This window comes from Antennarius striatus, chromosome 13 (genome assembly GCF_040054535.1).
Source record: "Antennarius striatus isolate MH-2024 chromosome 13, ASM4005453v1, whole genome shotgun sequence".
NCBI lineage: Eukaryota > Metazoa > Chordata > Actinopteri > Lophiiformes > Antennariidae > Antennarius > Antennarius striatus.
In genome coordinates, this window is record NC_090788.1 from 14,256,227 (window position 1) to 14,267,781 (window position 11,555).

Below are 11,555 nucleotides of genomic sequence, written 5' to 3' on the forward strand. Positions count from 1 at the left end.
GTAATTTAGTCACTGAGTATTCATTATTCTTGTGCAATATGCAAGTAATTTGAAAAGAAAGGTTTCTGAGAAATCCAGGAGGCTGAAAAAGGTATAAATGAAAAAACATCTCCTTTAACATGAAACCATTATTTATTTTGAAACTCTTTCTATCAGACATTGCCAATGAGGATTCCGACAAAAAACTCTACATTTAAACCCATGCTGCTAAAAGGACAGACCCTAATATGTGCTTTAAGTAAGGCTATCAAACATAATAGAACAAATTTATGGGAAAAACTTAGTGAGAGAAGAAGTGATAGTGAAGTGCAATGCTTTGGTCTTCTTGTTTTGGTATGAGTCTGCCCACCATCACATTAGATGATGTGGTCAGTGCTTTCCACTACCAGCACTGATTTTGATTGATCACCTCTGCCTTACAGAATAAAAATAGTGGTGAAAAATGCCATTTCAGCAGCCACTGCAAAATAGCCTTCAGCTCATTGCAGTTCATATCTGATTTCAGAACAGCTAAGCAGATCAGAAAGACTTTCCTACTATAGCGTTTGAAAGTGGAAGACTGATAATTCTGTAGACACCCATTTGAAAACAGTCAAATACACAGGAAAGACAAAACTTTAACACAGTATATCTATATGCATGGTTAATGTTATCAATAACTAATTTTATATCTGATTGAAATAATTTTATGCAGCATGTATGTGGAAGCAGATGTTGCAAAGGAATAAAATGCATGATTGCATGAAACTGTAAGCTCACTGAATGCAGCACTTTTGAAACCGCACAATTACCTTCTATTAATGTATATATTCTTGATTCGCAGTTAACTCATCCTGAAATTGCAATGTATAGAACATTGCAGTTGATCTGAGATTAATAACTAAAATACAATGACAGGAAATAATGTGGCACGTTTCATTTGTCATGATCATGTTTCATGAGAATGTAGAAACATAAATCCCCTGACGCTTTGTAGCAAACATGCAACAGATTTAGGGAATTACTTTTAAAAGCTGCAGATGAGACCCATTAAGTCCACCAGGATACATTATTCACATAACAAAAATCACATGTGTAACATGATAATGACATATATATTTAACCAAAAGATCTTTGATCATAAAACAAAAGGCATTGTCAAATAATTAAGAGATTTGTTTCAATCATTCAATAAAATTAGTATGATGAAGATCTGAATTTGGAGTATTAATAGAATGACATTATTATTGAATAATATTTTTTGATAGTTTAATTTTTAATTTTTAATTTAATCTCCATATAAATTATCAAAACAATTACCTGTTTCCCTTTACTTTTAATTTCAATCCAGATATTCCACGAAAACTAAGTATCTTTTTGACAAGTGGCTTTGAAAGTTTGAAAAAGTAGTTCTACATCATCTTGATCAGCTTAAATCCAAGATGATCATACTTTAACCTCCTATCAAAGTATATTGCCTTTGTTTTGCAGAATTCTAGGTCCAAATGTTTCCAATTTAATGTCGACTGTTCATCAAACTTTTAGACTGATTCGCATTTCTCTTGCTCTGTCCATTTGTCTTTTCATATCAAATTGTTCCATCAGTTTGAGTTAAAAAAAGAGAAGAAAAAAAAAAACACTGTTGGGATGTAAAAGATTCATTTTTTGGTTGTTGTTGAGAAGTGAGTGGAGATAACAAAAGTTATCAAAATGCTAAATATTAGCATGATTTTGATCCAAATTATCAGGAAGACATGTGCACATGCAAAATAATTTTACAACAAAAAAGTAATTAGGGACCTGTTGTCACAAGCCATGTTCACACAGTAACTGTAGATCATGATTCCCCTTTGAAGTGTTGACTTATCAGTGCCACAAAATGCTTCACCAAGAACATGTTGGTTTAGAGCAATACTGTGGCTGAGACAATTCTGAAAATCCAAAAGCACATTGGACTCACACTCACACACACAGCTTAAGATGCCCATTCACTCATTCTTGCTCTGCCAGACATGGGTGTCAGCCAAACAGCACTATTTTCTGCAGCAGGACTGGCACTCCTCCAGACCATAGGGATAGCAGGCTTGGCAACGCAGATCACTGATGGACTCATTGAAGCGATTTGCCAACATGGACAGCTTGCTACCATGACACAGGGAGCAGGGAGCACAGCCCGAACCACCACAATGCTGGCAGCTGTTGGCCTCCTGGAGACAGAAGAAACACATTTTGAGGCGCAATGACGAAGAGAATGGGGAGGTGAAAAGAGCTGTTATAGTCGGGCAAAAACTAGAGATTGGCAGGAAGGGGGGGGGGGGGTTAGAGAAGAAGGCTGCATGTGACTTTTCAATGTATTATCTTCTTAATTATTTCAGCCAAACCCCAAATAGTAATAAGAAGAGTTGACCATGGCATGATGACACAAAGTGTGTAAGTCTTGCATTTAAAATAAACATGAGACCAGCTGAGGACACATCAGACATGCTCAGTTGTATAGTGTTTTTATTAAAGCAGAATGTATGATTATGTATGTATGATTTTTTTTTTTTTAAAACCTACATAAACTGCACAAAGGGCTAGTGATTCATATACACAGTACCTCACCATACTCCAATCATAAATCGTCGAGATGGTTTGTTCAGGTGCACATGTGCCTTTTTTTTTTCTTTGCATAAAAAAAGTCTGAACTTCTTTTATGCAAGGAAAAAAAGACAATGAAAATCGAAGTACCTTGGAGTTTGGGCAACAAACACAAAGCAAAAGAAAAGAAAATAACAAAGAGAAGGGAGACAGCCAAATAATGAAAAACACAAAAAGAATGAGCAGGCAGAGAAAATGAGAAAACAAGTGAGGTCAGAAAAGAATGAAGTGAGTAAGAGGGAGAGCGGAGCAATCAGCCAGGGAGGGGAAGGGGAGTGAATACGAGTGACTCGCATCCTTGTTGGCTGGCGAGTGGTAGGCAAATGCTGCAAGGGCAGAGAAACTGTGGATTCATCAGTATCTGTTCACAGGTGATAGATAACACAAGGACAATGGAAAGGAGAGAGTTGTTTTAGCACAAGCGTGCAACAGGAAAAGAAAATAACACAGGCACAAATAAAGTGGCAGTTACAAGGAAATGTGGGGAAGATAAATGTCCCTCTGAATTGAACAGTTACAAATTACAACAATATGGCTACACAGGAAATCCTGCAGTCATTCTCTTTAAAGTAGTGATAAGGTTAGGAACACACGGCTGGCGACATATAGTATGCAGAGACAAAGAAAAGGTACAAGAGAAGAGGGACATAGTGAGAGTGAATGTCAAGATTCAGAAACATGGTGATAAAACTCGACTACACCGCTGAGAATCATTTGACTAAGGATCATTACCTTCGTCTCTGTGCTGCTGATCTGTTTCCTCTCCTTCTCCTCATTGTCTAATATTCCCAGAGCTTTAGCCCTCCTCCTGCTCCCCCTCTCCTTAGCCTTTGGATATCCCTCCAAATTCTCGGAGGATGCTGTGTGGTGGCGCTGCACTTCAGGCTTCTTCTGTGGTGCTCTGATAATGTGCAAATTGCTCGTGTAGATGATTATTTTGCCAAAATCCAAAACTGAGGACTGAAGGAAGCAAAACATAACAGATAAACCAGCATCAGTTGACATTAACAATATCTGCTGACTCTGAACATAAGTTTTTTTAATTAGTCTTTACTTTTTTTAGATACTTCCAACATTAGTCAGATTTGTTATCTGCTGCTCTGACAGGGTGCCAACATTTAGCTGAGGGCTGTGTGTGAGGGTGAGAAGAGGTTTCCAGATGAATCCAGCTGAAAGTCACTCACTTTTTGCAGAACACAACATACTTCATAGTTGTGTTCTACAATGAGATACACTGTCAATTTCATATTAGCAACAAAACGTTATCCACTGCTTTTAAAGAAATGGTGATCAAAAAATGAATCATTTATTAGAAGATAGTATTTATAAAAACAAAATACATATATGAGTATCGCCCCGTTGCAACACGTCTGGGGTGTATCCCATCTCTCGTCCGTAGAAAGCTGTTCATAAATGGTATATTTAAAGCCACTTGAACATGGAAATGTAAAGTGGGATGACTTCCACAGGCATTTTCCCCTATTTTTCCTCAAAGTTACTTGATGTAAGCAGTTTTCTGGTTAATATAAAAAGCCTATAGTTCTATGTCATAATGTCAGTCATTCTGACATGGCGGACAGCTGAGACTGCTGCCATGGAAAAGAAGCCAGTCAGGGATATGGATGAAAAAATATTGTCATTGAGAACAAAACATAGCATCAAAGACTGAATAAAATTCTGAATAGAGACAGAATTTGAAAGTGAAATGCTTCCACCCACAATCAGCAGAACAGAAAACAGAAATTTAATCTGTAATTTAATCAACTAATGTTGGTTCATTCAATCCAGAAAAAAGTAATAAAAGGACATATTGTTATGTTTTAGTCTTGCCTGCTTTAGACAGTGATTCCCATGTTCTCCCATCTTTGGGGGGAAATTCTACATATCAAAATAAATGTTTCTCAGTCCGGTGTGAATTCATCCTTAAACTATGAGAAGTTAAACAAACAACTTTTTAGTCTGTCATTATAAAGAATGAGAAAGCCAATGAAGTCATGCAGGGAGATATTTATAGACTCTACAATAAGCCCCTCTCCCCAGACCATGGTGTCATCTTTTCAATGATGGCCTAAAATGATCATCTAAAACCAGATTGTTGTTTGTCACTGAGAAATGTGATAAATAATGGCCTTGGTTGTGCCAAACATGCCTTTGTTAAGATGATAAAAGAAAATAACTGACACTAAGCCAGCAGGCAATATAGCTGACCTCCCTCCCAATCTGCAGCACTAATGAAGCCACTGCCACAGTAGCTGAGGAGCGGAGGCTCTTTTATGTCAGATGAGCTGTATTGCTGCTCTTATTGTTTGAGCATAAGTACAGTACATTGTCAGCATGTTAAGTAGTTAAGGCTTTAATTTCATAAGTAATTATTGCTTGTTCTACTCTAAAGATGTATAAATAAATTATTTGGTAATTGTTTGTGTGTTTATTTTGGTATTCCTTTTTCAGTGCATAAAGACTAGCTATGCAAGTCAATAAGACAAACTAACCCTAGGGAGTTGTGATACTCTGTAATTCTAATAATCATATAAGTAAATCCATGGAATAATTTTCCACTACATGTATGTTCCGGGCGGCACGGTGGCACAGTGGGTAGCGCTGTCGCCTCACAACACAGCGGGTCCGGTTCGAGTCCCGCTCTGTGCGGAGTTCGCATGCTCTCCCCGTGTCTGCGTGCGTTCTCTCCGGGTTCTCCGGCTTCCTCCCACCTCCTAAAAGCATGCGCTTCAGGTTGATTGGCCGGTCCCAAATTGACCGTAGGAGTGAGTGTGTGTGTGTGTGAGATATTGTTTGTTTGTCTCTATGTGGCTCCGCGGTACACTGGCGTCATGCCTAGGGTGTCCCCCGCCTCACGCCCTGAGACTGCCGGGATAGGCACCGGCTCCCCCGCGACCTGCGTAAGCGGATTAAGCGGGTTAAGAAAATGACTGACTGACTGACTAAATATATGTTCCATACACATTTTGAAGGCTTAACCGACTTGTTGTTGTGGTTATTTGAAATAGCACATAAAAATCCCCAAGAGTTCGTTTATGTCTTCACAGGTGTATGTCTTTCGTCATAATCTTCTTCTCTCACTACAGGAAGCTTAACTGGTGACAAATTCAGCTACTGCATAAACTACAGTGTCTGTTTTGCAGTTCATCATTATATTTTAGAATAACAATAAAGGAATGCTTAGAATTAATAACTATTAGCTAGATAAATTTACAGCACTCAGCAACATTCACAGTTCATTATTGTATATTTACAGATTGTGAAATGTATTAAAATATCAATATGTATACAGTAGTTAATGATGAATTAAAGAATCTAACTATATAATCCCTAGTAAATTGTCGCTGAATGATACACTGTTTAAACTAACATATCTCGATCTGTAGATGGAATAAACGTGCACCTTAAGCATTTCAAATATTTAAAATATTTTCAAGGTTTAAAAATGGCTTATAATCAGACCTTACCTACAAGGTCTATCTCATTTCACAACAAAGAACAGGAATACCAGGGTAGTTATTCTTATTACAACTTCATAATATCTCATCTTAGTAAAGGCTATGAAAAATATCACCCACCCTTTTTATCCTGCTCACACCAATCCATCAACAAAAGACAGAATGCTGCGGTAAGTCTGCTGCTAAAAAGCAATACAAAACATCCCCAATGCACCTACTGAAGCATCTCCAATGTGGTTAAGTGCAGGCTTGTGCATTAATTAATAATAATAAAAAAAACTTTGAAAAAATGTAATTAGATTAGAGCATGTTTGGCGTTGCACATGATTACACTGAGTAAATAACACCAGCTTTACAAGTCTGGTCGCAGTATGAAAATGCAGCGGCCTGTTAATAATTCAAAGGTCAAGGCTAAAAGGCTAAGGAAGATGCTCCAGTGGAGAAAAGGTCTATTTATGCCATGACAGACAGAGGCATTGATGCACTCTGTTTGTCTTCTGCCTTCATTTCATACTCAGTATCGGGCACATTTTCAGATAGTTTACCTGTGCAGATTAGATCACCAACACAGAGCAATAATACAAACAATATAGTCTTGATGTACCTAATGGTCTTAAAAGGTGCCAGCAAGTAACTTCACACTGAAAATTGACCCTCTGGAGTTCTATTGGTGCCATCTTAAGGTAGCTATAGAAATATGTAGGCATTGAGAGACCATATCCATTTTTTTAGTCTTCTCCCTGGTGTTCCTATGCCTTATACCCTTTCAGCTTTCCAGTGTGTGACAGGTCTGTTAGTGACCTCTACAAGTGGCCAGGAAATCCTGACCTGGATGACTATTTGGTTGCTGGACTACACCTAGGTCTACTGCTCCCAGACTCAGTTCACCTGTTTCAACTTCCATGGACTTTGATCGTAGTTGTCGAAGAGTTTCAAGGGCAACAAGGCAGAGACTGCATCATCCCACGACACCCCTGAATTCAACATTTCACCCTGACCTACACATTTTTGTGCCTCTGGCTTCGTGAAAATGTTGCTTTTTCTTTTGTGATTATATCTCATCAGATTTCACAGATGTGTACCTAAAAAGGTATGCAGTGCGTCGCCGTTCCTCGTGGTTAATTCGTTCCAGGAACCGCACACGATTAATGAATTCCACGATATAGGGACGAACTATTTATCTTGTTGTTTACGGTAATTTAAACGTCTATGAACCCTCCCCATGCTGATATTAAACCACCTTCTATCTGTAGTACTCTTATTGAGTGTTTAAAGCACTTTTGTGTGTCACGGAAGACTCACTCACAGAACGTAGCGCTGACGATGCCGTCAGCCAAAAGAATATGCTTACGGTATCACAAGACTGCTTTCCAAAAATCTGCCATGAGCACAAAAGTTGGAATTTGACCTTGACCTAGCTTTCTTAAGGTCAAGGTCATTATGTCATTTTCATCCCCTTCGCCGTCCAAGTAATGTGCTTTTTGTTTCATCTTTCTGTCTGCAACGGTTGTGAAGATATTTGGTGACAGACGGACAGACGGATGAACAAACACATAAAAACTGAAAAGTACAATGCATCACCGCATCGCGGGATGTAACAACTCTAGAAAGTATTGGAGGAGCACAGGCAGGCTAGTTCTGTCTTTCTGAATAGAATAACACTCTTTTGTTTTATTTGTTTGTGTTCTGTTTTAGTAATTTTGCCTTACTTTGATTACATAGATTTATGAAAATTTCTTGTGACTGAAAGATGTAAATAAACTTAAACTTAATAAAATAAATAAACTTAATTTTAATCATCATTCGGAATAACCATAACAGTGCATTCAAGTTGTTCTGAAAAATTGATAAAATAATTAAGACAGTTCGCTTTACTTGACACTAAGGAATCTAATCAAAACTGATATTCATTCATTTCCAAATTTAGCAACATCAAGACCACCGAGCTGTGCTCCTTACTGTGTTATCTCCCTCTGATTCCTGAGTGTGGGCTGCAGCAGGCTTGTAGCTTCCTCTGTACACATTTATTCTCTGGGCAATGAGCCCTGTTGGAGGACTGACACCTGGATGCAGAATGAAACATGTTGAACACTTGAAGCGGAGATCTGAAACTCTCGTCCTGATTTCATTCAGTCCTGTAACTGGACGTCTTTGAGCAATATGGTTGTGTGAATCGATGGATTACAAGGATTAACAATAAGTTAGAAGTATATCTGTACACATCTGATACACAGTTAGAAAAGCCTACCATGTTGGTCTTCGTGAGTATCCTCAAACCCAATGAGCTGCCCCATTTCGAGGTGACTCGGAGGGATCTTACGATGAACAAAGCTGTGAGGGTATTTCTCCTCTGGACTATCCAGCTCCTGACCGTCCTCGTACACATGCTTTAGCACCCGACCGCTGTAAGATGATGCCAGTTTGAACCTCACCTGTAGTTTTGAGTTTGAACATCAAATGTTTTAGATGCTGAAGAGATGCACTACAGCTAACTGCAGTAGAGTGACAATACATAATGATCAGCTTTTGTGCACAGAAAAGAATTTTTATATGTAGTAGTTGAATATTTGATCAAACTAGGGCATGAATATTGTAGTAACATGTCTACAATTATGATATGCAAGTTGACAACCTGTTTCATTTCCTCCTCTATTTTGCAGTTTGACATAACCTGCAAATCAACATAACACTTGACCAGCGCAGTACATTCAAAATCATGAATTTAACATAAAGTGGTTCTGTAAACAGCTCACCTTTCTTGGCTTGGCACCTTCATAGTGTTGATTCAGTTTTCTTTGGTGTTCCTCCATGACATCTAATTGAGAAAAGGATGCATCGAAAGCATCAGTCCATCCAAGAATCTCCTCTGCCTGCTATGACTTCACTTCAGCTGGACACCGTGGTGCCAAATGAAAGAGTGAACAGATGAGAGATTGGGTAAACAGCTTGTATGAAACAACGGAGGAGTTGTGTGTTAGGAGTGGATGGATGACCAGATAAAGATAGAGATAAAGCTATGTCTACGTATCCTACCTCCTCTGTTTGACGGCACCTGCTGTTTTAAGGGACCACCATTCTAGCTTGCGGTACTGAATTATTCACCAACAGATCGTGTGTACAAAGGCATAGTTGAGAAACCAGAAGCTCTATCATCAAATAATTATGATCACCAAAATAGACGATACTGTATTTGGAGCCTGGCAGAGAAAGATGGTTAAAGCGTGTGTGTGTGTGTGTGTGTGTGTGTGTGTGTGTGTGTGTGTGTGTGTGTGTGTGTGTGTGTGTGTGTGTGTGTGTGTGTGTGTGTGTTCATAACTGAAAAGTGAATAATACATTTAATTGCTTTCTTTTTACTGGACCCAACTTTGTTGGTTTGAATCTTTTTTAATTTTTTAATGTGATTTGATACCGATTCCACACATTGTGCCTGATTGTGTTTGCATTGGAAACACAGATCTTTGGTAATTAAATTTGTTGCTTCTTCTTTACAGCGACATCTGTATTATAGACCCGCACATTCTCATTTGTGCTTTTCCAGCTGAAGTATGTTGTTCCACTGTATGATGGACGGGAAAGCATGTACAGTATTTATAATTGGGTAAATACCAAATACAATGCATACATATATAGTTATGTTCCTGGTGAAGGATTGGGGCACTCTTCAAATCATAAAGAGGATAGTGGAGGGAACTTCCACCCTAAGCATTTGCCCTGGTCTTGAGATGAACTTTATTAATCATGCATTCATTCTTTCATTCATTCATCTTCCTCCGCTTTATCTGCCGCAGCGGGTCACGGGGGGCTAGAGCCTATCCCAGCTGGCACAACGCCAGTGTGCCGCGGAGCCACACACAAAGACAGACAACCACACACACACACACACACACACACACACACACACACACACACACACACACACACACACACACACACACACACACACTCACTCACCCCTACGGGCAACTTGGGACCGGCCAGTCAACCTGTAGTGAATGTTGTTGTAGGTGGGAGGAAGCCGGAGAACCCGGAGAGAACCCAGGGAGAAAGGGGGAGAACATGCAAACTTCGCACAGAGGGGGACACGAACCCTGAACCGCCTGGCTGTGCGGCGACAGCGCAACGCACTGCACATCTGTGCTGCCCAACAAGGATTACATTCATTCATTCATTTTTGTCTAACCAGTTCATCCGCTTGCACGGGTCACGGGTAGCTAGAGCCTATCCCAACTTATCTTAGGGCGTGAGGCGGGGCAAATTCCGGGTGCGACGCCAGTGCTATGCTGTCACACACGCACACACTCATTTTTACAGCAAATTTGGGACTGACCAGTTAAGCTGAAGCGCATGTTTCTTGGAGGTGGGGGGAAGCCAGAGAACCCAGAGAGAACCCATGCAGACACGGAGAGAACATGCATACTCCACACAGAGTGAGACTCAACCCCGGAATCTACTTGCTGTGCTGCGACAGCGTTACCCACTACTCCACCGTGCACAAGTATCACATTATACCTTAAATTTATACTTCCTGTTGTGGCATATCTTATACGAACAAGGCACCTCGTCGTTATACAGATGAAGTCTATTCTGTTAACTTTCTTGTTAAAAACTAGAAACAAGCGAACTGCTGCAATATTCATTCAATACAGTATTAAAACACTATTCGAAAGTCCTGATTTATGACCCATATGACCGTGTTAGCGTGAAATGGTAGATATTTGATTATAGAGTATCTGATAAACCTTTCAGAAAAACTAACTTTTCACAAAATGGCAGATAAGTGTGAGAGATTAGTTATTTACATTCAAATTGAAGCAATTATATTATAATCACAGGCCTTTGGTAAACAACTGTTTTCCATTTCAATGATATCATCAGATGATAAAATAGTTCAATCTTGCTCATTCTCATTTCCAGATTGGCTTATCTGGGTATTATTATGGTCAATAGGGTGCAATTCATGCTGTCACTATCTTTCCGAGTATCGTTTAATCACCAGTTCAGAAACTAATTTAAGATAACACTCATATAAATGAGTGGCAGCGCTGAAATTGTCTGTATCGCTCAACATGAGGCAATACCCTGGTGTCATGTGTTGCACTTATTTGTGTGCGACCAGTCAGTTAGTGTGTATATCTGCTGTGTGTTCGGGAGCGTGTGCATAAATATGCATGAAACATCCAAATCGTCATAAACACTTTTAATCATTCCATGTCATCAGTTCATTATCCATATCATTACTTATGAGGTAGCCTGTATCTTTAAGAAGCCACTCTATAAAATAGACATTATGTTAACAAATGGATGCTGCTTACCTGATTCATGTTGAGATCTGTGTCACAATAATTATTAAGCAAATATTGACTGTATGACTACTGTCAAGATGAGTGAAAATGATCATTTAAAACAAACAAGAGAGTAGTTGAGAAGATAGAGCCCCTCTGTTGTCTCCCCTTTGACTGAGAGTGGGCTTAATCAGAT

The 11,555-nt window shown here is 39.2% G+C and overlaps 1 protein-coding gene across 1 annotated transcript; it reads right to left on the minus strand.

The window, feature by feature from the left end:
- Positions 1-1,546: 1,546 nt before the first annotated feature.
- Positions 1,547-8,904, minus strand: LOC137606695 (glutaredoxin domain-containing cysteine-rich protein 2). The gene is made up of 5 exons (XM_068332075.1): positions 8,831-8,904; positions 8,326-8,509; positions 8,037-8,140; positions 3,352-3,579; positions 1,547-2,186 (listed from the first exon to the last, which is right to left on the minus strand). Exons 1-5 carry the CDS (start codon positions 8,885-8,887, stop codon positions 2,013-2,015), a joined length of 747 nt encoding a protein of 248 aa, XP_068188176.1. The 5' UTR covers positions 8,888-8,904; the 3' UTR covers positions 1,547-2,012.
- Positions 8,905-11,555: the final 2,651 nt, after the last annotated feature.

Excerpts from the sequence above, each read along its gene's own strand:
- LOC137606695 (XM_068332075.1), bottom strand. The coding sequence starts at position 8,887 with ATGGAGGAACACCAAAGAAAACTGAATCAACACTATGAAGGTGCCAAG. Across the intron at positions 3,580-8,036 it reads AATCAGAGGGAGATAACACA|TCCTCAGTTTTGGATTTTGG; the intron begins GTAAGGAGCACA and ends TGCTTCCTTCAG. Across the intron at positions 2,187-3,351 it reads TCAGCAGCACAGAGACGAAG|GAGGCCAACAGCTGCCAGCA; the intron begins GTAATGATCCTT and ends TTCTGTCTCCAG.